This window comes from Poecile atricapillus, chromosome 7, assembly GCF_030490865.1.
Source record: "Poecile atricapillus isolate bPoeAtr1 chromosome 7, bPoeAtr1.hap1, whole genome shotgun sequence".
In the NCBI taxonomy this organism is placed as follows: Eukaryota; Metazoa; Chordata; class Aves; order Passeriformes; family Paridae; genus Poecile; species Poecile atricapillus.
This window is the reverse complement of record NC_081255.1, coordinates 9202512-9227090: the sequence shown is the minus strand read 5'-3', so window position 1 is coordinate 9227090 and position 24579 is coordinate 9202512. Positions and strand designations below refer to the sequence as shown.

General features: G+C 49.7%; 3 protein-coding genes across 7 annotated transcripts in view; all 3 read right to left on the bottom strand.

Annotated features, from left to right (window-relative positions):
* The window catches only part of PRRC2C (proline rich coiled-coil 2C), a 68624-nt gene extending 60800 nt beyond the window's left edge, over positions 1-7824 (bottom strand). For all 4 annotated transcript variants that reach the window (XM_058843324.1, XM_058843327.1, XM_058843325.1 and 1 more), the window contains exon 1: positions 7686-7824. The gene's annotated coding sequence lies outside the window, so the exon portion shown is untranslated. The remainder of the gene's footprint in view (positions 1-7685) is intronic.
* Positions 7825-8323: 499 nt separating this feature from the next.
* Positions 8324-14763, bottom strand: LOC131581018 (dimethylaniline monooxygenase [N-oxide-forming] 4-like). Of its 2 annotated transcripts, none has more exons than XM_058842855.1 (9): positions 14551-14763; positions 13258-13427; positions 12791-12979; positions 12308-12470; positions 11762-11907; positions 11226-11425; positions 10696-11048; positions 10446-10515; positions 8324-9253 (listed from the first exon to the last, which is right to left on the bottom strand). In XM_058842855.1, exons 2-9 carry the CDS (start codon positions 13417-13419, stop codon positions 8866-8868), a joined length of 1671 nt encoding a protein of 556 aa, XP_058698838.1. In that variant the 5' UTR covers positions 13420-13427; positions 14551-14763; the 3' UTR covers positions 8324-8865. The 2 variants fall into 2 exon arrangements, with proteins under 2 accessions (XP_058698838.1, XP_058698840.1); XM_058842857.1 differs by having other exon boundaries at positions 9119-9253; positions 10413-10515.
* A 376-nt stretch (positions 14764-15139) lies between these two features.
* On the bottom strand, positions 15140-22272 carry FMO1 (flavin containing dimethylaniline monoxygenase 1). Its single transcript, XM_058842858.1, has 9 exons — positions 22150-22272; positions 20329-20500; positions 19965-20153; positions 19719-19881; positions 19221-19363; positions 18711-18910; positions 17862-18217; positions 17223-17295; positions 15140-16064 (listed from the first exon to the last, which is right to left on the bottom strand). Exons 2-9 carry the CDS (start codon positions 20473-20475, stop codon positions 15722-15724), a joined length of 1614 nt encoding a protein of 537 aa, XP_058698841.1. The 5' UTR covers positions 20476-20500; positions 22150-22272; the 3' UTR covers positions 15140-15721.
* Positions 22273-24579: the final 2307 nt, after the last annotated feature.

Sequence of the window (24579 nt, the reverse complement as noted above, 5' to 3'; positions counted from 1 at the left end):
ACGGAGTGATAGAACTTGCATGCAATCAAGTACTAAAGAGAAGGGACTTGAAGGTTGAAGTTGTGAACCTGATTGCACAGGCACCACAAAATCACGAGGATCAGCAACCCCGGATGTGCCACTAGCCCAAATGCACCCTAGGTTCAGCATTCCCCTCTTCTGGTCCACACTGGAATGGTCCACACTGATCCTGGTAGAGGCACACCAGCCTCAACACTCCAGCAAATCTTATTCTGTCTCCACAGGAACAGGTTTTTAAAGCTGAATTTATCCCAGAGAGCTTCCCACTGCAGATGGAGGTGATGTGGGATCATGATTAATCAAACAGTTCTCCACATGTCTGCTTGCAGATTCCAAGAGTAATGACTATCAGACTTGTCCAGTTCTTTTCAGAGCAATTCCCAGTTTGGCTTGAGGCACAGCAAGGCAGCAATGCAAACCAAACCTTATTTCTCACAGACACATGAATAAAGAACTTCCAGAGGCCAAAGACTCCAAACTGCAGGATGAGAACACCACAGAGGAATATAGTGAGCAGGTAAATACAGCACAGCAAGTGTCCAGTTCATTTTCTCATGAACCACACCAATGGAAAGAAACTTAACACCACAACCACAGCTTGAGTGCAAGTGGAGAGTAATTACCAAAACCTATTAGAAACCTGTATTAGATACCAAAACCTGTATTAGAAACATTCCTTCAAGTGTCAGCCCTTTTCAAATTATCAGTTTCTCTGCCAGAAAGGATTTTTCAAGGCATTCCAGGAAAGAGAATGACAGTGGGAGTCCCACCTAAGTGAGAACCAGCACAGGACAAAGCCAATGCACCAACCCAACACAGCTGTCCTGGCTGACAATCCTCAGACACAAATTACAATTTAGATGTTTCACTAGATTACCAAACATATTGCAACTAAAAATCTGTTCTTTTCTGAAAACCTAACATCCCAGATTTCTCTGCAGGTCACTTTTAGAGCAGGCTATTTTATTTCTTCTTAGCCTGACAATGTCTCCACAAATCTCTTCTGAGTTCTTTGACACCAAGGATTAAGCATTTTTTGGAAGACAGATTTTTGATTTTCCAGTTTTATGCAGTTGGTTAAGAAACTTTCATAAATTGTAAATTTTTAATTGAGGCAGGAGTTTTGAAGTTCTGGAAGGAAGCCAGGGCCAGAAAAAAAACCCCAAACAGTTTCTATAGAATTAAAGAGACCATCATAATGATATGTGTTCTCATTATTTCTGGGAACAGAACAATGTAAGTGCTTTCGCCCAATTAGCTTTTCAACTTGCAGATGCCAAATGAGACTTATTTTTAAGTTTTGCAAAACCATTTATTAAAGAAACTTCCATTATTTGAAAGAATGAGAAAACTTCAAAGCCCATAAAACTGAATCAACTGCCTATTTGAGAATAAGATAAGGGAATAAATTAAGGCAAATTCTTGCAGAAACAAGCTGTGTACCTGCTATCAAAGTGTAGGATTCAAACAGCAGCCTGGTAGGCAGCACTTTTCTCTGAATACAGAAGACTACCATGACCTGTCTTACCAGTCAGAAGGACTTTTAACTGAAAAAATTACAACTATTCACCAGGCTTCTTAATAGCTAATTTAGATCAGTTTATCCAAACCACAGCAGCTCTCTGTAAAGGCATCTGCTAATGGTTAGGATCACAAACAATCCCTGAAAAAATGACAAACACACTCAGCAGACTGTCACAAGCACCACTTTGTTTCTTGCTCAACTGAACCACACCAGCCAGCAGAAGCCTGGAAAGGGAAAAATATCAGCAAACCCCTTCTTGCCACACACAAAGTGACTTGGGGAGCGTCCTCCTTGGTGGCACTGAGTAGTGGCTGCTGGGTCAGGCTGAGAAAAGGGGGACAAAAAGACAAACCCAGAGGGGCTCAGCAGCAGCCTCACACAGGGTGAGCAGTGCTCAGGATCTGCTCCTCTGCCTGGGGAAGTTACCAGAGACAGCAGCTGAGGTGAGCAGGAGTGACTCCTCAAGTCGGTGGAAAACACTTCCTTTGAGGAAGCTGATAAAGGAAAATCTCTAAGTACATGATAAAGAACCAAATTCCCAACAGATGAGCAGAAGTTGCAGCCATTTACAGCCAATGCCCATCTTTCCACTGTTTCATTTTTCCTTTTCACTTTAATAATTGCTGCAAAAGTCCCTTTATTACAAAGCAGTTTATTTACAAATAAATTGCCCCAAAAGCAGTTTATTACAAGCCCTCAGTGAGCTGGTGGCACAATTTCAACCCTTCCCACCCACCCCATGTAGACTTGGACAGTGGAACAGAGCAGGAAAGATTAGGAGAAAAAAGTTAAACCACTCCTTTGCTGGGAGTAACTCAAGGAATCTCTTTCAAAACTTCCATTTCCTGATCCTTTACCACAATTTCCAAGCCCCACTGAAATAATCAGTATTTTTTTCATAGAGGAAGTGACACCTTTTTTCAGCATTCTTCCCCAGGAACAACACTGAACAGTAGATTTTTCATCATGCTTTTCTTTGCCTTTCAAGTATCCCTGACCTCAACTGCAAATATGTAAAAATTTTTATATATAACTTGTTTATTCAAAGCCCCTATTAATAAGGTAATCCTCAAATAAGAAATAATTAAATCTAAGAGGTGTTATTTTGGAAATTTGTTAGAAGTTGCTTTGAAATAATGTTCAGGCAAGCTCCTCTGTCCATGAACTCCTTCAGAATATTTTGACAGTGCACAAGAACCACTCTAGGGCTACATCCCTAAGGATTCCCCCTCTTCTTTAGAACACATGTGCCAAAATTAATCCCTTTTTTGCCATTTTTTCCCCCTAATTCTTTTTTGTTCATCTTCTCAAGGTATTTTTGTTGTTGAAGAGTCCAGCCTGAAGATAGAAGCACTCAACAGCAGGAACCTACAGAATAAACAGTTTTCTGGAGTCTTCTACAACCTTACCATTATAAAAAAAAAAAAAAAAGCCCAAAACAGTGACTCTAATCAGTTATGTAATGATTTAAGCTACTTGTCACCACATTCAAAACTTCCCACCTCGCCCAAATTCTTTGTTGCCTGTTACTCCTATCATATTCCTAACCTGACTCACATACATCAAAAATAAACATTAATTTCTTCTCTGTATTAAAGAGCTGTTACAGCATATTTTGAAGGTTTTTAAGATACTCCCACTGTGACAGTGAGAGGCAGGGTTGCCAAATGCTCCAGCTTGTTACACACTGATAGCACCAGTAAAAAGAAATTCACACCAATGCATATAAAGGTGGCAGAATTTTGCTCCCTGGTCTGGTCCAGCTTGGAAAGAGTTCAAAGCTGCTCAGTCTCTTCTACCTGCTGTCCATTATCCTCTGGATTTCTGGTTACATGCTTTTCCCTGTGACTCACTAATTTCTTGGAACAGACACATCTCCTTGTTCACTGAAGAATGCTCAGCATGGAAGAGATGCAGCTGCCAACACCACACTGACAACAGCTCTGGACAACACCAGTTAATTACAGTAGGGCTCAACTTCAGACCTGTTTTAGACTGGATTTGACCACAAAAAAGGGAAAATAAGAAGATGAGAAGCTAAAATTAAAAAGCCTTATCAGCATAGCCAGCTTTATGCATCTCTCAGCACTAGAGAATCCATTTCCATGGAAGTTAACTTGCATCTGCCAAATGGCTGCAGACAAGGTTTAACATCTTCACTTGCTCTTGGTTCTGTTTAGTCTGCTCAGAAAAAAAAACCAACAAAACAAACCCTCACGTCCCTTGACACTTTGCTTTCAAGATGCAGTAAATAATTCAGGCTCAACACATTATCAAAATACTTATCAAGGAACTTTTTGTTATCCAAAGCTCTGTTCATGCTGCATCTGTGGCATAAAAAACATCTCTTAACCAATTCCAGCAAAGCAACCACTTAGAAATGCCACAAGCTAAAGTCAAGCCTTTCTTGCTAAAATATTTCTTATTTGCATTGTCAAGGGAAAATGTTTTTGTTCCTTTTCATTAGAGGACTTCTGCTGTGCACCTATACAAAGCACAGACTGTCCTAAACATGACTAAAAAACAAGTCCTGTAAATCAGTATTTATTCTTTTTCAAAATGAAAGCATCAATTCATTGATATTAAGATTGAGGTCCTTCACTGGAGTAGCTGGTGAGTTTGAAACAGAAGTCCTAAAGCAATATCAGGTCTTTAACTGGAAGGAAATTATTGGCTCCTCAAACAAAAAGTAAATGTTGCTGCACTTCCACCTTAACTGAAGGTTCCAATCAGTTTATCTTAAAACATTCTGCAGTACATCTGCAAACATTCCTTGAAATTATGACTGTAGACTGAAATTTTAAGTTAAAATTTATAAACAATAAAACCTAGCAACAGACACATACTTACAAAATATGAATTTTAACGCAAGGTGCAGTGGTTTATATGATTTTATGATGACAGCTTAAAAAGGGCTGCTTTTTTAAGCAAGAAAGTTTGATTTGCTAACTTAAGCAAGCAGTGCAGCGAAATATGACAGCCTAGTGATTGCTGAACTACAATTTATAACCCAATTAGGTAAAATCTGAGTAAGGCTGCCATTTCACTTAGGTATCAGCTGTACATTGATTAAACTGGTATTTAAGAGACCCCTCTTGTCTCAGTTACCCAGGACTTCAGCTCTTCAGGCAGTACTTGGGCATTTGTTGTAGCTGAATATAAAGTGCAGCCACTCCTGTCTCTGATGCTGGAAGACCCTGAAAATGAAGCCCACGTTATTTCCAAATACACATCAGTTAAGATTTATCACCATCATCCCTCAGACTGAAGACTTGTAAGGCTGATTCTGCACTCTAATTTTCCCGTTAATCAAGACAGTGTCAGATAATTTAAACCATGAACAATGTGAATGTTAAACAGTTTCTCCCTTTAGTATGTGTTTGCAATCTGTAACAGACGAGCTCGTTAGCATTTACTTAGAATGTTATGTAATGGTTGAGGTATTTGTAATAAAAACAGTCTATTTCTGTTAGCCTGTTCTTCATAGACATAAAAGCTGTCTTCATCTGATTTTTATTAGGACTTCATCTTTCTCTACTCTTGATGCATTTTTTAAGACTCCTGTGCACTCCATTTTCATTTCACCAATACTCAGAGCATTATTTTCTCCCACCTCCTCACACGAATTTCAGATTTTATTTTTACACTACTTTCACCCGTGAGCTCCTACTGCATTCTGTAAAACCCAAGAAACAATGAGAGCACGAAGCTGAGCAAAGGAAAAATTTCCTACAGAAGATGAACTGGTTCTACCAGTAAAACACCACCAGCAGTCCCGTCATTACAAGCCCAACATCCATCCTCAACGAGTGGGAAGGTGCTGCATTTTCACATGGTGGAGATTTTCCCCCTCAAACCCTCCACTACTGTAGGAACCTCTGAAGATGTCAGCCAAAGGAATAAAAGTGTTTTTCCTTTTCTCACATCCCCAATCCACCAGACAAGGGTTTATCCCTCTGCAAGAGCACACTGGGCAAAGCTTTAATTCTTCTGCAAGATTTTTATCTCCTCATTTTCTCCACACCACCCCTTATATGGTATTTAGTCTCCGCTTCCTACCCTCTCTCTAGTCTCATATCCTTGCTGTTCCTTAGCCTGGAAATCCGTCTGGAACAAAGAAATTGTATTCCCAGTACTGCAGGACACCTGGCTGAAGTCGACCCTGTAGAACAGAATCCTGCTTTGACTTCCATTCTTTCCCTTAATTGCCACCCAGCATTCATTCAGACAGCTCCAAAGCGACAGGGGAGCTCCCTTTGAAATTGCCTCAGGACCTGTGGAAGGTGCATCCCTGAAATCTGCAGCATTGGACCAGGAGCCCAAATTAAAACTGGAGACTGATGTAACTGTTCTGCTCTACAAAAAAACCAAGCTTCCCATTATGGAAAGTCTAAACGGGAGCAAAGATATTATAAATTGCTACTAAACTACCAAGACACAGAATATTTATATTACCAAGACTCACAGAAGCAACTGTATATTGAGTGATACATATTTCATGGGCTATTATCTACAAAAGCCAAGAACTTCATACAAGGAATGTATCCACACACCGAGGCGGAATTTGAGGTGGCAGACAGAGCCTCAATCCTGGTCTTAAAGCAGTGGCCTAAGAGAGAACCAAGCTCTCACTCACTTCAGTTTAAAGAGTGACCTCTCAAGCCCACATCACCAAACCACTTTTCCACTGAACATTCATCCAGCTCAAACAACTCCCCAAACTCTTGGGATTCTTTATTCTCCACAAAACAGTTGCAGAGTTGCATCGAAAACACCACAAAATTAATGCAGAAGCAAAATTCTCTAAACTACAAAATTAAAAAAATAACAATCTGAGAGCCACATAGAGCTCCTGGCAGTCAGTATTTAAGGTCAATCCTTTTGTTTCTCATACATGGACAAATGAGATCATGTCCTGTTTCCTGCCCCTTCAGAAGCAGCTTCTTGTCTGAGCAGAGCTCTGTAAGATGAGACACCAAGTAGGCCAGGCACCTCATTGCACAAGAAATAAAAGTATTAAAAATTACAGCCCTGTTCCTTCTATGGGAAATACTGCTAATTTCCAGTAATATACCTATCTAACCCAAATAATCAGGGCAGGAGAAACGGTTCTTTCTTGAAGTCATCTGAGTTTTAGATGTTCCACCAAAGAATATATTTACAGAATATCCATGTGAAACAGAAAAAGAAAGAAAAACCACGGTGCTCCATTCAGCACCCAGCACCATGCATGTCCCCTTCCTCAGGAAGGGAACTGGAAATCACCTGGGCCACTTTTAGCCTCCAAATCTTTCAATCCCTGCATCCCTAGATTATGCCCACTGCAGACCAACTGCCTGAATTTCAGCCGTGTCATCTCACCTCACGTTCTCACCATTCTTTAAGCGCTATCCATGAGACCACCCCTGGCTCTGACCACCCCACCCCTACAAATCCTGGCCCCGGGAGCACAAACAATGCCTTCCTTCACTCAGTCCTGCATCAAACCACCCAAGAACCGCCTTTTACCGTAGGGAGAAGAGTGCAAGAGCCGTGGATGCGTATTTGAGAGTTGGAAAAGCGAGGCGCCTTGCCTGCAGCACCCCGCTCGGAAAGGCTGCTGGTGCCCCGCGTTTCTGCAGGAAGAATCACAGCCACCAAGTGAGCGCAGATGCACGCAGGGCTCGGCGCGCTCCTCGAGGATCTCCAGAGGAGCGAGAAAGGGAGAGAGAGAAAGAGAGGGGAAGAGAGGAAAGGGAAGACCAAGCGCCGTTAAAAAAAGGGGAAAAGCGGGAGGCAGAAAGGCGGGCGGGAGAAGGAAGCAGCACCCCCGCAGGAGCGGTCCCAGCGCAGCCGCCCCTCCCGCCGCCCCCGGGCTGTGCCCGGCGGGGCGCGGCCGGCCCCGGGCGCCAATGCGGGGCGGCCCAGCGAGCCCCGGCCCGGCCGCCCAGCGAGCCCCGGCCCGGCTGCCCGCCCCGCTCCGCCCGGCGGCGGTGCCGGCCCGGGGCGCCCCTCACCCGCCGGCCGCGGGCCCGCCCGGGCGGAAGCCGCCCCCGCCCGGGGCCATGCGGCGCAGGCCGCCCGCCCGCTCCTGCCGCCGCCGCACCGCGCCGCGGGCCCGCGCTCCGCCGCGGTGAAGCGGAGAAGCCCCGCCGCTTACCGGGCGCGCAAGGCGGCGCTCGGCTGCCCGAGGGTCCCGGTGCCGGCGGGGCCGCTGCCTCTCCCGGCGCCGCCGCCTCGGCCGCTCGCACACAGGGGCCAAGATGGCGGGCGGCCAAGCCGGGCGCCAACGACGTCTGACGTCACCGCGCACGGCGCGCGCCGCCGGTCCCGCCCCCGCGCCGCCGGTCACGTGACCGCGCCGTGCCGCAGTCGCGCGGGCTCCCGGGGACAGGTGCGCCCCCTGGCGGCGCGGGGCGGAGGGCGGGGCCGGGCGGACCCGGTCCCATCCCGGTTCTCATCCCGGCCCCATCCCGGTTCTCATCCCGGTTCTCATCCCGGCCCCATCCCGGTTCTCATCCCGGTTCTCGTCCCGGCCCCATCCCGGTTCTCATCCCGGTTCTCATCCCGGCCCCATCCCGGCCCCATCCCAGTTCTCATCCCGGCCCCATCCCAGTTCTCATCCCGGCCCCATCGCGGTTCCCATCCCAGTTTCCATCCCAGCCATATCCCGGCCCATCCTGGTTCCCATCCCAGCCCCATCTCAGTTTCCATCCCGGTTCCCATCCTGGAAATTCAGGGTTCCCTATAATCCTAAGGCTGCTTGGGCAATGGCAGGGGATGCTTACTTGTTTGGATTCGTCACTGTATTTACAATTTATTATTAGGTATGAATATATTAATGTATATAACATTTCTTATATATCTTATTAGTTGATATTTCTATCTAATGTATAGATTATATATATCTATAAGGGCAAGACTCTCCCTTCTGCCACAGCTTGGGATCTGCTTCACACCCTGATAATAAGCCCTTAATAAAACCATCCATCACAAATCTGCGAGGTTTATTTGTGGCTCCCTCTTTCACATCCCAAAAGTTACCAGATGCATAAGTAGCTCTCGACAATTCACGCTTCACAAAGTCTCAAGGTGGTGTGGGTCTTGCCAAAATTTTAGGGAGCGTGGGGGGAGGAAGGCTGGCCTCATGCTCAGCAGTTCATCCTGGAGTGGTTCAGGGTGAACATTCCGTGTGACCTTTGGTGGAACAGCAGCAGGAGGTGGATGGACCCCAGCCAGCCCCAGGCTCCTGCTGGTGCCACCTCCAGCCCTCTGGCAGCGCCTGGCACAGCTTTGCACCGTCCCCACACCACCTGGCACTGCGGTTCTCCGGGTTCCTTCTACACCTGGGGACCTGCCCAGGGGCTCCAGCTTGGCTGGGGGTATTTAGAGAGGAGAAAACCTGCGGTGAGAGCTGCTGGCAGGGCCAGGAGGCACATCCAGCACCAGCTGGAGGAGCTGTTGGAGCTGTCATCCACCACCCGAGTTCTCAAGGGCTTCAGCGCGCGCTGCCACTGGGTCAGGATGGCAGCTCTGGCCCCGCTCCACCTGCCCCGTCCCACCAGCCGGTACTGGTAGGGTGAGCAGGGCCCAAAAAAGATGGCCAGGGCCAGCTGGGGGTCTGTCAGGAGCAGCCTCAGCACTCTGGGCTTTACCCCAGCACACACAGCGATTTCGTCCATGTAGCTGATAAAACTCATCTTCAGGTTCTCCCTCTCGGATGGATTCCTTCGATGGGACATCAGAAATAAAAGTCAGATGGCACCATCCTGTCTCAGCTCCCAGCTCCATGGAAAGCAAAAACCTCGGGCTCAGGTGAGCCCCAGCCTCTGGGGCAGAGCTCTCTTAGCCCCAAATAAAGCCAAAGGGTCTCTGTGGGGTCAGTCCCAGCAGTTCCCCGGGGCAGGGAATAAGCAGAAGCCTGTTTTGTCTCTGCAGAATAGTTGTGGCTTCAAAATCAGTTCTAACTTAACAGTAATGCCACAACTACCCCTGCTATGTCCTTCCCTGATGTTCAGATGTAGACTTCCAGAAATAAGAATGCCAAGGGGACTGGGAGAGTCCGGGAAATGCAGAAAGCTTCCCATGCTGGCAGGGATTTTTCTGCTTTCATAACCTTAGAAAGATAAGTGCTGATCTGCTTCAGGAAAATTTGAGGCAGCCTCAAGTTTGTTTCCTTTGCACCTCAGGCTTCCATATTTCTGTGTAACAACATCTTGGTGCAGTCATTGGGGCTCCTGGTCATAATTCCTGTTTTATCCCAGCTTTTCCCCAGTGTCCCATGAGCCAGCCCTGCCCTGCTGGCAGACCCAACCCAGCCTGCACCCCGAAGGCCCCTTGTGCTCCATCATCATCCATCCCACATCCTTGGGATGTCCTTGGCGTGGACACATCTCCACCTCCTGTGAAATCCCAGTGCCAACGAGGCAGGCTGTTAGCTCCCACCCACACACACAGCTGGTGGAATACTCACCTTGAGCTGCCAAAAAGTGACACAAGCTGTCCCCCACCCGCCCTGCCCGGCTCCACTGGGGGCTCTGGGGGGAACCCAGCGGTCCCAGCTGCCTGGGTTTGGGAGGGAGAAGCCACGAGATGGCACCCTTAGTCTGGAGGAAAGCAAAACTCCCTCTTGACATGCTGGGAACAAGGACATGGCTTGGAGGCCTGGCAGAGGGGGATCTCCAGAGAAGGAGAGATAAAGGAGATGGGAAGAGAGGGAAGGGAAGCTGCAGGCCCCTCAGGTCTTGTCATAAACTGCTCCAGAGAAGCTTATGGTGCCTTGTTCCATAAAGGAGCCACGAGGGCATTTTCCCAGCTCGCTGAGCAGGTCCCTTCCATGCCTGCCATTGAGCCCTCCCTTCCCTGAGGTTATCCTGGCACACAGCACCTGTCTCATCCCGACTGCAGGAGCATCACACACCTCTTGACTGGTGGCCTCCTCTTCACAACTTCAGCTGTCATCTTGCTGGGGGAAGGCAGCTTGCTCCAGCCTGAGAGCAGAGAGACCAGCAAGCTCCAGCAGCACCTTCAGAGGAAGTGTTCAGCTCTTTCCCAAACACCTTTCCCGAGGTGTGGAGCAGCAGGAATGCAGCTGGTGGACAGAGGCTGCTCTGCTGCTGATTCCCGTGGCCACCAAACCTCCCACCCAGAAGATCTCCCCCATCTCCTACCTGCAAAGATCCCTGTCACCCAGCGAGCCTGCATTTCTGATCCCACCATAATGGAGCCTGTCAGCTGGATCAAGCCAATGATGGCCAGCGTGGGCTTTTCCAGCTGGGGAGGGAAGACACGTTTGTAGAGGGAACGGTTGTCATCGATGGTGCTGCGAACAGACTCCTCGAGGAAGGGGAATGTAAAGTTGTAGCCCGTGGCAAACAGCACCACGTCGATGTTTTCTTCGGTTGTCCCATCTTTGAAAACAGCAGAGCTTTCAGTGAACTCCTTCACGTTTGGCTTCAGCACCACAGTCCCAGAGAGGAGGCAGAACGGCAGCTCTTCATTGATAATCATCTTAAATTTGGAGCTTGTGCAGTGGGGAAAAGAGGGCAGCAGTGTTAGCATCTGTGAGGGATCTCAAATGACTTCTTTTTTACAGTCAGAATTCCACTCCAATTTGCTATTCCACAAATATCCCCCCCCCAAACTGAAAATTAATATAAAGACCCCTTGACCACCCAACAAAACCATCAGGGAAAAACACCTTTTGCTGGAAGCCAAGCCATAGTTTGTGTGGTTGAACCATGAATTGAACTTCCGAAACTTGATCCTCCTGGTGAGGGCTGATGGCAGAAGCCATTCCAGGAGGTGGTTGAAGCGGGTGGTGCTGACCATGTCTAAGGGGAAGCCGTTCTTTGAGACCCGGCTGACGACCCACGTGTTGCTCCTGATGCTGAGGAACACCTGGTGGGGGGAAAGGAAAGCCTCAGCCTCCTGCCCAGGCACCTTGTTGGTGTTGCCCTGAATGACAAATCCCATCTCCTGCACTTGAGACAACACTGAGTTAACCCAAGGGAAGGAGATGACATCCAGATGAACCAAACAGCTTGTGGTGGCTTTGATAAAGTCCCCAAAGCTGCTCAATCGCCACTCCTCAGGCGGCCCAAACTCCCCAGGATTTGCAAAGCTCCTTCAACCGCCCTCAAGGAGAAGTGGAATTTATTGAGAAACACGAGGGCAAAGCTCCCTGTGGTGCCCAGTGGCTCTCACAGCCCTGTCTGGGCCACCAGGGAGCTGTACCTTGGCGGCCACATGGCTCAGCTCCACCGCGAGGTCACCGCCGGTGTTGCCGATGCCGACCACCAGGACCCGCTTTCCTCGGAAATCCTGCACATCTCTGTATTCCCAGCTGTGCATTCGCTGGCCTTTGAAGCGGCTTTCAATGCCTAAGCAGAGAGCAGGGAGCATCTCTTACTGCCAGGTACATTTACCCACCCCAGCCTTGTGCCCAGATCCTCTGCAGCCCCCAACTCAACCTCCTCCCACCTCTGCTTCCAGCTGAGAAGCCCATGGAAGTCCCTGGCACAGCTGGCACAGCTTTGCACCGTCCCCTGCACCCCCTTGGCTCAATCTTGCTTTGCAAATCCCAATGGAAAAGCCCAGCTGCATAATTTTTCCGTTTTCCCCCATTCTCTGGAATGCTCCCCCACCATTTCCCTGGGGTCAGGGTCCTGCCTGCTGCAGTGTGGATCATGGAACAGGCAGGCTTGCAGAGGAAAATACAACCAGGGGACCTATGGGGGGGAAAACCCTGAGGGGCAACCCCACTGGTGGGATAGGTCTCACCTGGGAAAGAAGCCAATGGCAAGTGGGGCTCCTGGTAGTGGCCGATGCAAACCATGACGGCGTCGAAGATGTGGGACTCACGGACACCGTCAGCCTCGGTGACCACCTCCCACTGGCCTGAGGTGGTGAAATCCAGGCGCTTTCTCACGCTGAGGACTCTTGTCTTGCACAGAAACCCAACAGAACAGCGGTCAGGGATCGCGCCGTGTTTCAGAGATGTGCCTGTGAAGGTCTGGGGCTGCAGGCTGTGTCCCTGGGGAGCTGTGTGTCACCCCTGAAGCTGTTAAATCCCACCCTGCACCTTTCCCCTGGTGACAGCAAGCCCCTGTTCGAGCAGCTTTATTTAAAACACTCCTAAAGGCTGCATTCAGGACGCAAAAGGCACGTGGGCCTTGCTGGCTGGCACCTGGCCTTTCCCATCCCACATGGAATCTGCAGCTACCCATGGCTCTTCTCCCCGTGGGGTTTGGGGTCCCTGCTCACCTGGAAGCGTATGTGCCGCAGGAGGTCGAAGTGCCGGGCGTACATCCTCAAGTATTCCAGGATGAGGCTGTGGGGTAGGTAATTGGGAAAATCCTCAGGGAAGGGGAAGTCGCTGAAGCAGGACATCTCCTTGGAGGTGTTGGTGATGACTGAGTGGTACACGCTGATTCTCCTGCTGTCTGTGGAGTCCTGTGTGAAGCCAGGGGTGACGTTTCCAGGTGTGCAGGGAAAGAATTTCTCCACATGAAGCACACAAGTATTTTCCTTCCTCGCATTTTCGTGCAAGGAACAAACCAGGACTAGCACCTGGCGACAATCATTTCTGCTCCCTCCATTTCCTTCTCCATCAGGAGAAGCCGCATCAGTGGGATAGGGACAGTCCCTGACGGCGTGGCCACCCTTTCCTCTTTGCTGCAGTCAAAAAGCATCCAAGGAAAGGGATGGGGACAAACCCCGGAGGCACTGACCGTGTAGCGCCAGACGCCGCCGATGTCCTCGCTGCTCTCAAAGCAGGTGGGCTCCAGCCCCTCCTCCAGGCACCACTTGACAGAGGCCAAGCCCCCAGCCCCGGCCCCGATCACGGCCACACGCCGGACCATGCTGGCCTGCAGCAGGTGAGAGGCTGGCATGAGAGCAGCTGGAAACACAACAGCCCAGGGATCAGGAGAAATGCCAGTCCCTTCTTCCCATCCCCAGCAAAACGCCCCTGGTCTTCTCTGCCTGCTGGTGTTCACGAAGGAAAACTGTCCTGGGAGAAAGCCACTCCTGGTTCAAGTGCTGTGCACAGATCCTGCTCATTGCCCTTCCTGCTGTGCTAAACCTCCCTCCTCCATGGGGAGGAAAAAGGAAGCGCTTTTAAACCTCGCTGTTTTGCTGCTGCTTCAATTTATTCCCTTTCCCAGCCCAGCCCAGGGTATGCAAAGAAGTTGCACACAGTGATCCTCCCGAAATCTTTGTGAGAAACAACTCCAGCTAAGCTGGCTTGTTTTCAGGCTTTCCTTTTTAATTCCCATTAAAGAGCAATCTCTTGAAAACAAAAAGGGTTAAAAAAAAATGGGGAAAAAAACCCCCAAAGCAATGCCTGACTGAGCAGGATCATGGCACAGCCATTCAGAAGTTAGACAGCTCCGTGAAAGCAGTGGGCTGGGATTACAGGATATACAAAAGGTAAGAAACCCTGGAAACGTTGGGTATAAATGGGAGGAACTTGAATTCAGGGTGTGTAAACTGAGCTACACCAAGCTTGACTGGGGAAGCAAAGAAACTCAGTGAAAATGAATCCACGTGAACTTTGATTAGATAAGAAATTCTTCTACTTCAGAGTCTGCAGAAAGAGTAATTTATAACTTTTTCTATCAGTTTTGTGTCAAAAAGTAAGTTAACATAAATAGAAACTGGAGGAAACTGAAGAAAGACAGGGAAAAAATGTGGGAGGGGCAAAAAAAACCACTTTGGCATCCACAAGCTTGGCCTGAGCCACTCCTTGATCTGCAGGGACAGGGCAGGACATGCCCACAGTCGCCTGCCTCGTTTCTGGAACCTTCTTTGGCTTCAGGAAAGGGTAGGCAAGCTCAGGGTGCTGAAGCCACCCCACTTTTCCAGCACTGCTTGCAGATGGTTTCACCCCAGAGGGTCCCTGCAACACCCCTCTCCCCACCCCAGCAGCAAAGCCAAGCCAGCAGTGAATGCCAAAACCCCGGAGAGCTGTCTGCCCACTTTTAAACACTGCCAAAGCCATCCAAGAGAAGAGAGGAGCAAACCTTGCAGGACAGCTCTGTGCCTTCGCTGCTCAGCCCTCGGCCAAACTTCCCTTCAGCTTCTCTCTCCGTTGTCTGGGAGGGAAGGCTGAAGTCCAGGCAGCTCGCCACGGCTCTTGCACCACTGACCTTTATACCTTCATTCCCCTGCCCTGTGGGCTTAAATGCACTGGAAGAAAGTTCTCAACCTCCCTGTGGCAGTGATAAGTGAAAATTCAAATATAATACCGAATGGAACATTCTTGCAAGGATTTCCATGCTGTAACTCGCCATTGCTCCAGCCCAGGCAGCAGCTTGGGGTTGTCCTGATCTATCCCCTTTTGTGGTGCCTGTGCTGGCTCATGTTCCCTTGGCATCCCCAGGAGATCAGCAGAGCATCTCCCTTTGCCAGCAGACAGTGTGGATGTGGGGCATGGAGCACCATGCAGCCTCATTTTGGGGAGTCAGGGAAAGCCCTGAGAGCCCCAGCCTCATGAGCTGCCTGCAGAAATTGGTGGCACAGCCCCAGCTCGGACACGGGCTCTCCCCCCAGCTCTTCCCACACACACAAGGATGGGACAGCACACTCCTGCCAAAACCACTGAGATTTTATTCATTTCAAGTCTCTCCATGCACAAAAAAAAAGCCTCAGGATTGTCCAGTGGTGGGGCATGCAGGGGAGCAAAGCCAGGAGTGCTCAGCCCCACAGGCTCAAATGTGACAAACCTCCCAGCACCAATTCAAGATGCACCAGTTCTACCCCAGCTGGGATTTTGGGGGTCACAGTGTTTAGGTTTGGAGAAAGGGACAGCCTGAGCTGTGCATGCAGCCCAGATAATTCCTGGGTGCTTTTACTCCTGTGACACACAACCACTTTTGCTGGTCTTGTCCTCACTGCATCCTGTCTTGTGTGATCTAGGCCATCAATACCTGCTCCTGGCAGCAGGCAGGGGAGCAGAGGGGCAACAGACGCTTGGGCAAGGCTGCCATCCCTGGCTAATGAGGTCTGCAAAGCTGTGCTTGGGGTTGAGCTGGAGCAGAGGGAGGTTTATGCTGAGGGCTGCAGATTAAATTTTTTTGCCATCTCCTGAAATCCTTTTCCCCAGTCCCGTGGCACACTGTCTGACCTAACATCCCACAGGACAACAACAAAACACAAAACCCAAACAAACAACAAACAACCACGCTCTAAAAGCTATTGGAAACCAAAAATCACAGCAGCCAGGAGCAGAAGAAATCCCACCACAGCCAGGAGAGAAGGGAACGAGCTGGAGGAGCCAGCAGGGACTCGTGTTCTTGTGGGCTTTAGGATGCGGTCCCACTGGGTGAGGATGGCCTGCCGTGCCCCCTGCCAGCTCCCAGGACCCCTCAGGCGGTACTGGTAGGGGGAACAGGGACCAAAAAAGATGGTGAGGGCCAGCCAAGGGTCTGTGCAGAGCAGCCCCAGCACGCTGGGCTTGGCACCGATGAAGGAAGCCAGAGTGTCCAGGTAGACCAGCCACTCGGTTTTGAGGACTTCGTCAAACGTCAGACCAAACCTGAATGAATGGGAGAAGAAAAAGAGGCAAGGAGAAAGATGGGTGTCAGCAGGGCTTAGAGGAACTGGGGTGGAGGTCCTCTGTATCCTTATAATTGCATCTGGAATGCAACTGGGCTCTTTTTAGGCAAGGACTGGATGTACATGCAGTACCTGAGACTGTCTGGACATGACACAGAACCTGTGAAGTGAGGCTGGCTCACATCAATCTTTCGCTTCCTCATTCACAAGTTGTACCTGTTCCCCCCCTCCCCCTTGGTGAGTATTTGTTAACAGACTTTGGCAAACCGGTTTTGTGTCTTTCAAAACAACAACAACAAAAAACAATCCCTCAAACCCAAATCCCTTGGCTTTTTTGCAGAAAAGTCACGTGCAGCACGAGAAAGGTGGCACCCTTTAGTATCCCTCACGTTCATTTCCACCAAATAGTGTGAGAATACACGGTGACTTGAAGAATTGCTTCCAGCTCACCTTCTCTGCAGAGTTCACAGCTTCATGTCCCACCTTCAGAGGTCAGAAAAAGCCCATATCCATTTAGCCTTGCATTGTACAGCAGTTGCTCTGTGCAATTCTGTATTTCACTCTTCTACACCTTTTCTCCTACAGCTATTTAAGTGAACCATGGATTTATACGTCACCCGGTTTCCTGGGATCGGCTCATTCATTCCCTAATCCTTTTCAGCCTTTTGCCTGCCTGTGAACCACACACCAGTGTGCTCAGGCACCTGTTTACAGTGACTCAGGTCTCCAAGCTGAGAGATGAGACAATCTGCCTGCACACCTCATTGCTTGTGGGTTGGCTTTTTCTCCCCCTAGCTGAATTACTTTGCATTTATTACCATTAATTTCTCTGCCATTTTATCTCTCAATCCCTGGGGATCCTGGCATTCTTCCCCAATTCCCAAGCAAGATTTAGCCTTGAGTACCCTGAATTAATTTCTTCCTGTCACCAACAGGCAAAATATCAGTGTTAAATCAAAGGTTACACTGGCTCTTTGCAAGTGAGTAAAGGGGAAGCTGGATCTGGGAATTCTCCCCTCTCCTCTGCCATGTGTACAGGGAACAGGCACAGAATGAGAGCCCATGTGCAGCTGCCCCAAAAACTCCAGGGATTTTTCAAGCCACCAAAAAGCCTTTGGGGCTCTAGGGAATGACTTACCACTGGACTTTGTTTTTCTTCTTCTCATTTACTTCCTTCTCCATGACAGACTGGGAAGGCAACTGACACAAGCCTGGAAGAGAGAGAGGAGAGCATCCCACCAGGTTTAACTCATCTGGGGAACTGTGAACTCATTCAGTGATGCAAAATGTGGGAATCCCTTCCCTGAGAGGGCAGGAAAGTCTCATTGCTGGCAATTTATTCAGCAGTGGCAATCCTGCCAGAAACTATTCCAAATTGACCCACTCCTTTTCCTGCTCTTACAGATGTGTGCTGTCAGGGCACAGGCAGGTGTTGTGGAGTCAGATGAACTGTGCAAGCCCCAGAGAGGATCATCCCAAAGAGAAACCCCAGAGCTTCTCACCTCTGTGGAGCAGTCCTGACCCAGCCCTCCACGAGGTTATCCTCACTATTTTTATTAAAAACCCCAAGCAAAACACCTTTTGGTAGGTTTCTTCCCTCACTCATGTTGCTGTAGCTTAGCTGAAGTGAAATAACTTGGGAGCCTTGAAAATGCTCCTTTGTCTGCTCTGAACTTCTTAGCTCTGGGATCTCCCTGGCTGGAGGGACAAAATGTGCCCAGCCTGAGCTGCATTTTGGGGCTCACATTTGAGGGAGAGCTCACATTTGCTACCCTACCTTTGAAGACACGGCTCACCCAGCGTGCCTGCATCTCTACTATGGGCATGATGCCTCCTAAGGTATTAATCAGCCCAAGGACAGCCAGGGTGGGCTTCTCCAGGTGGGTTGGGAACACGTATTTGTAGAGGGAGGCGTGCTTGTTTTCCACCCTGACGACAGATTCTTCCAGGAAGGGGAAGGAGACCATGTAGCCCGTGCAGAAGACAACAATATCGATGGGCTCCTCCTCAGGGCAGTTGTGGAAAAGGACTGAGTTGTCCTTGAACTCCTTCACGCCTGGCTTGATGGTGATCCTGCCTGTCAGGATGTAGCTTGGGAGGTCATCGTTCAGCACAGGCTCACGCACCGGCCATCTGCGGAGAGCCGGGGGCTCTGAAAGTGGGACACCACAAACGAGCCCTGCCGGTCCCCTGCTCCTCCTCCCCCCAGGCCCAGCAGCTCAAACCTCCCCGTGTCATTTTCTGTGAGCAAACAGCCCTGCCCCACACCTCCAAACGTGTCACCAATGTCACCCAGTTCTACAGCACGAACGAGCCACGGACATCTCCTGCCGCCTTATTCCCTTCACTCAGTTGCTCTTCAAATCATCTCTTTCCAGAACTGATCCATGCTTTAAGCCCTCCTTCTCCTCTTTACCCACAGACCCTCACAAGGAAAACTCCTCTGGGCTTTCCTGGACTTTTCCAGCATGCCCAATCTTCCATTGCTTAAGGGAGCTACAGCTTATTTTCTCCTCCCTGTTGGAGATCACCCCAGTCTGGGCATTGCTTGATGCTGCTTACTGAATATCTTCCCCTGCCCACACCACAAGCCCATCTGCATGGGATGGGAACCACCAAGAATTACCTGTTCTCTGGCTGAAGGCCATAGTTTTCGTGGTTGAACCGCTGGTTCACCTTGTGATTGATCAACCACCATGCAAGGGGTCCGGGGAGGTTGGTCTTGATCAGGCTCATGAGGCGAGTGTTTAAAACCATATCCCACGGGTAGCCATGCTCAAACACACGGCTGAGCAGCCAGGCTCCTCGAGTGGTGCTAATGCTCACCTGGGAGAGAAGGATCAATGGCTCAGGAGATGAATTTGCTGCTTTTCCTTTATAAAGAACCTCGGAGGAGCACGGCGCAGACAGCCGTGCAATGGCAAAGCAGCTACAGCACCTTTAAGACCTCCTGGCTGCTGGTGATGGAGGTGAAACAGGGGACAAGAAGAAAACCAGCTGGCTTTCAAGGTAGGTTTTTGACCAAAAAAATTCAGGCTCAGAAAGAATACTTGTACACCGTGTCCCTGTGATGACAGCACGCTGCTGTCCCCAGTGTCCCTCTCCCCACAGCCCTGGGGTGGCAGGGTAGTGGCACCTTGGCAGCCACACGACTGGCCTCCACTGCGATGTCCACTCCCGAGTTGCCCATGCCCACCACGAGGACACGCTTGCCCTGGAACACATCAGGATGCTTGTACTGCCGGCTGTGGAAGTACTGCCCTCGGAACCTCTCGATGCCTCGGGGGAAAAGAGAAACAGAGCTTTGAAGTACTTGAGCATTTGTGGATTTTGTTGGGTGAACTGGTGTGAAAAAAAAAAAAAAGAAACAACCCCAATCCAGATGGCAAGAGCAAGGAAATGCGATCTCTGGCCACCAGAGACTCAGGGAGGTCCAGCCCTCCATCCCATGCACACAGAATTGATGTTTCCTTCCAAATGGGGTCTCAGAGACAAAGCCACCAAAGCTCGAGAAAATATTGCTGGTTTGGAAAGCAGAAGCAAGAAAAGAAAGAGAGGATTTCCCCCGAATAACCCCTAAACCTTCTCTCCCCAGCCCCTGAAGCAGGTAACCACAGGCAGCCCTATACCATACCAGGAAAACACTGCAGGGGCAGGGACGGCTCCGAGAAATTGCCGGTGCAAACCATAACAGCATCGAAGACGTCCGATGTCTGCTTCCCACCCACCTCCGTGACCACGTTCCACTGGCCCGTGGTGGCAAAGTCGGGGCGCTTACGGATGCTGACAACGGTGGTCTGGAGAGTGGGGGCAAAGCGAGGTCAGCATGGCACCCAGCTCGGGCAGGGGAGCAGGGCAGAGCGGGGTACCCGCGGCTCACCCCAAACCTGATGCGCTCCCGCAGGCCGAAGCGCTCGGCGTAGCGCCGGAGGTAGTCCAGGAGCAGGGCGTTGGGCAGGAACACCGGGAAGTGCTCAGGGAAGGGGAAGTCTGAGAAGGCAGACATCTCCTTGGAGGTGTTGCTGATGACTGATGGATAAAGGCTTGGCCGGCCGGCCTCGATGTGTTCCTGCCACGGCACCCCGGGCTGCATCAGCCTGTGCCCGGGCTGGGCGCTGTCCCCCCGGCCTCAGGGAGCGCAGCTCAGCACCCAGCAAGCTCTCACAGCCCTTCCACACCTGCTAAACCATCCCCTAACCCTGCCCAGCTGCCCAGGACAGGAGGACAGGCCCCCCCGTGCTCACCGTGTAGCGCCACAGCCCCCCGATGTCCTGGCTCTGCTCGAAGCAGGTGGGCTCCAGCCCCTCGTCCAGGCAGCACTTGGTGGCTGTCAGCCCGGTGACACCCGCGCCCACCACGGCCACTCTCATCCCTGTGCCCTCTGCTGGCATCCCAGGCTGGGAACGGGGCTTCAACCTGGGAGAAACCCCACAGATGGTCATCCCACACTCAGGGGGCAGCTCCTGGCACACCCTCTGTAGGGAATTTCTCTATGTGCTACCCCCAAATGTCATTCCAATTTACCATTTCATGCTGCAATCCGTGGTTTAACCCCAGGGCTGGAGGGAGCACCCTGCTCAACTGAGTTATTAATTCACTATTAAGGAATAATGACCAAAGATGTCACCATGGGTGGTACCAGCTCCTCTGGCCTGAGAAGAGCTTTCAGCTTCCACCAGACACAGAGGATGGTGTATTCATCAGGAAAAAGATAAAAAAAAAAATTTATTCCAATTTATTCTGGGCTCTTCATTTACAAGTAAGATTAAATGTCTTAAATAATAATTTTCTTTTTTTTAATTTTTTTTATTTTTCCCCCTTTATTTTAATAATCTCTCCACTTTTACAGTGCTGTTTTCAAACCCCTGCAGCTGCCCTGGAAACTGGCCTTGAAAGTATGTAGTTGAGCCACAATCCACTGCCAGTTTTTATTTATAAACTGGGTTAAAACTATCCTGCAAATATTTGTACTTGATCTTTGGCTATCTGCCTCTCTCAGGAGGAAAAAAAAATTTAAAAAAATGCACAGGGACTATTCAATTTCTGCATTTCTGACAGGGTCCTGTCTCAGGGAAGATCATGCTGACTTTGACACGGCCACTGAGGCTGACAGAGAGGCTGCAGGCTTGGCACACCTTGGATTGAGGATGATTTTGTGCCTCTTGCAGGGCTGAAAGCAGCTCCACCCCAGGGTTTGAAAGGCAACAGCCCCCGGGTTGACATCCAGCCCTACAAAACTCCCAGTGGGGATGATGGATCCTGATCCTCCATAGTGCCAAATAAAGGGATAGTAAAAAATATAAAAATAAAAATAAATTAAAAAATAAAAATACCAAGGGATGATGGCCAGGCTCTGTGGCTTGGGCTGGACAACTCCAGAGCCAGGACCCCCCCACAGGTGTCCTGGGGGTGCTGCTGCAATCTGTGGTTTAACCCCAGGGCTGGAGGGAGCACCCTGTTCAATTGAGTTATGAATTCATTATTAAGGAATAATGATTAAGGATGTCACTATGGGTGGTACCAGCTCCTCTGGCCTGAGAAGAGCTTTCAGCTTCCACCAGACACAGAGGATGGTGTATTCATCAGGAAAAAGATTTAAAAAGAAATAAATTCTTCAGTTAAAAAATGGGGTTGGACATATTATTTTCTAAAACCTATCAGATTCTCCAGAACTATTTCAACTTTCAGTCATAAAGCAACAATTAATGAATACTTTGCTTTTCCAGGCTGGAATAAAAGCTGGGTTTTTTCCTTTGTAAATGAAGAAAGCACTAGCATCAGCTGCTCACTGTTACCTGTTTTGGGAGAGGCTTTTTTTTTTTTTGCAAGGTGGGAACTAACTCTATCACAAACACCTCCCAGCTACATTTGCTATTTCATTCCCTACCTTCCTGCAGAGAAGCTACAAAAAACACCCCAAAAATACCAATTCTGCCACGCTTTTATGTGACAGGCTGTTCCTGCCACACTTTCCACACTACCCCAGCAAGCAGCCAAACTCAGAAGTGCCCAGGAGTGGGGCAGGGAGGGGAGGAAAAGCTTTTCAGCCCTCTGGGAGCGCTTACCTCCAGCCCCAGCCGCCTGTGCACTGTGTCACCTCTGCTGTGGGAAGGGAGGGCCCCTCTCACTGCGGATTTATGGAGATTGGCAGGGGTGGGGAGGGCAGGCAGCCCCCACCATGGCACAGGAATTGCACAACTCGCTGGGGGAGGAGTGGCTGGAGTGTACAGTGAGCTGGACAGCCCAGCTGCTGATCCCTGGAGGGGTGGCAGGGAGTGGAGCACTCCAGCTGTGTCAGGGCACAATCCAGCTGTGGGATGTTTGCACTTGCCCCATGGTTTCTTTGGTAAGAAGAGGCTTAAGCTGCAGACAAACAGCAGGGGATTGTCAGGACTTTGCAGCCAAGGAGGAGAGAGAGTTGGGTCAGTGGCCACGCTGTGCCATCAGCCACGCCAGCAGGGCTGGTGCTGGGCAACTGAGAGAGCATGAAATGGCCACAAAAGCAGGGTCCCAGGCACAAAGAAAGTGGAACTGTTGGCTGAAACATCAATGCAGGCCATAGAGCCCATCCAGGTACCTCCCAGGAGGAAATGATCATGGAAACAAAAGGGGTAAGGGTGGCTTTGCCCCCAGATATTCAATTTATTTAGGGAATAAAAAGTATGGAAATGCTTTTTATTATGCTGGAAAAGTATGAAATCCCTGAAAATGAATCCAGCTGGGCATGGAGAATATAGAAGCCATGGAGAGACAGCTGATAGAGGACTTGAGGAAAACCAGTGTCCAGAAAAGGACAAATGTATTTGTGCCATGGGCGTGACAGCAAAACTCACAGAGTGAGAGCAGGGGATACAGTCAAAGCTGCCAGCCCCATCAGGGCCTCACCTTGTCACTGATAAAGACACTCCCAGGGCAATTTATCCCTGGATAAATTTATCCCAAAATATCAAATCCCCAGATTTGATACCAGCCCTTTTAGGAGTTTGAATAACCAAGGAATCCACAAGGGAGGAGGAGAAAAACCCATCCAAGGTCTGCAGAACAGAGGGTGGAAAATAAAGCATCCAACAGAGATTTCTGCTCTGGCCCTGTATTTTGATTTGCAGAGGCTGAAGGGACATGTTTGCCAAAAAAAAGTTGGGCAACAAGGTTTGCACATCTTTGCCAGCATTGGGATTTGGACAAATCCCAGCTCTCCCTCAGACTGGACCCTTCTCCAGGTGCACAGGACCTTGCTCCTGCAAAGATTCTCACCAGCACTCAGCAAAAAAGAGTCAGGAATCCACGAAGGCAAATATCATGTTCTTTACAGGCTTCTGCATTTTTTGGGTTGCCCAGCAGGCATTCAGGTGACCTGCACTTGGAGGGATACCATGGCAATATTCCAGGAGTGGTGTTAGTGCTTTTAGGAGGGCAGTTCAGGGAAGCTTTCTAAAAGAACAAGTTGTTTTTGGCAAAGATGAGCTGCTGGTATAGGAACAGGACCAGGTGCCTTTGGTGCAGCTGCTGCCAGCAAGGCTGGCCCTGATTCTGGTGAGGAATCCAGTTCAGAGGTGCAGAGCTAGATGCACTGAGAGATACCATGGGAGTAAAGGGTAGAAATACCTCCAAAGCCTCAACAATCTGCCTTAGGGCTGTGGTGTTCCCTTCCACACATACCACCGGCCAGGATCTGGGCCAAGTGTGCAGAACAAAGTTCTAGAGGAGATGGAGATGAGATAGCAGGGAGGCAATTACTCTAATTATGCACGCTCATGCCCAGGGCGCTGAAAAGCCCTTGTCAGAAAACATTTCTTGTTCCTTTACCCACCTCTGCTGCTGGCAGGGCAGCCCTGGGACACCTTTGGAAGAGCCAGGACCAGTGAATATCCAGCTGTGGCTGAGGATGAGAACCAGGAATGGGACATTCATGTGCCTGCCCACTGGTAAGCCCCTTGTCCTACTGTGGCACAAGCCTGGGCTCTGCAATAGCCTTTTTAATCCTTAAAGGAGAAGGAAAGAGAAACTAAATATATCCCTTCAGTCTGAATCAGATGGCAAACTCACCATCCTTGCAAAATGCTGGCACCAGCTTCACAATTTCTGTTTAAAATAACATTTTAGAGCAAGGAGGGGCAAATCTCTGCACAAAAAAAAAAAAAAGTCTCAGCACAGCTGCTTTTTTCTAGGTTTTTGCTGTTTTCTAGGTTTGTGTCAGCAGCTTCTGGCACGTGCCATGCTGGATGGGGAAAAGAAAAAGGAAAACTAAAGTGGAGTTTCTCTTTAAACCGGACTCCAAGCAAGGCAAGGGACTCAGAACCGGGCAGCTGATGGGATGTGAGGTTTGGGATCCTCAGTGAAACACTTCACTTTCCCCTCTCCAATGTTATCACTGCCTCCCCTCACTGCCCAGGGGCTTTTAATGACCTTGCTGCCCCAAAGGTGGCTGCTGCCTCCTGCAGAGCTGCAGGATAAAGCCATCCACAAAGTCAGTGAAGAAGGCTGCAAGAATCTGC

Excerpts from the sequence above, each read along its gene's own strand:
- FMO1 (XM_058842858.1), bottom strand. The coding sequence starts at position 20,475 with ATGCCAGCAGAGGGCACAGGGATGAGAGTGGCCGTGGTGGGCGCGGGT. Across the intron at positions 19,364-19,718 it reads GCCCCTGCAGTGTTTTCCTG|GCATCGAGAGGTTCCGAGGG; the intron begins GTATGGTATAGG and ends TTTTCCCCCGAG. Across the intron at positions 16,065-17,222 it reads AAGAAAAACAAAGTCCAGTG|GTTTGGTCTGACGTTTGACG; the intron begins GTAAGTCATTCC and ends CCATTCATTCAG.
- LOC131581018 (XM_058842855.1), bottom strand. The coding sequence starts at position 13,419 with ATGCCAGCCTCTCACCTGCTGCAGGCCAGCATGGTCCGGCGTGTGGCC. Across the intron at positions 12,471-12,790 it reads TGCGGCACATACGCTTCCAG|ACAAGAGTCCTCAGCGTGAG; the intron begins GTGAGCAGGGAC and ends TTTCTGTGCAAG. Across the intron at positions 11,908-12,307 it reads GCCATTGGCTTCTTTCCCAG|GCATTGAAAGCCGCTTCAAA; the intron begins GTGAGACCTATC and ends CTCTCTGCTTAG.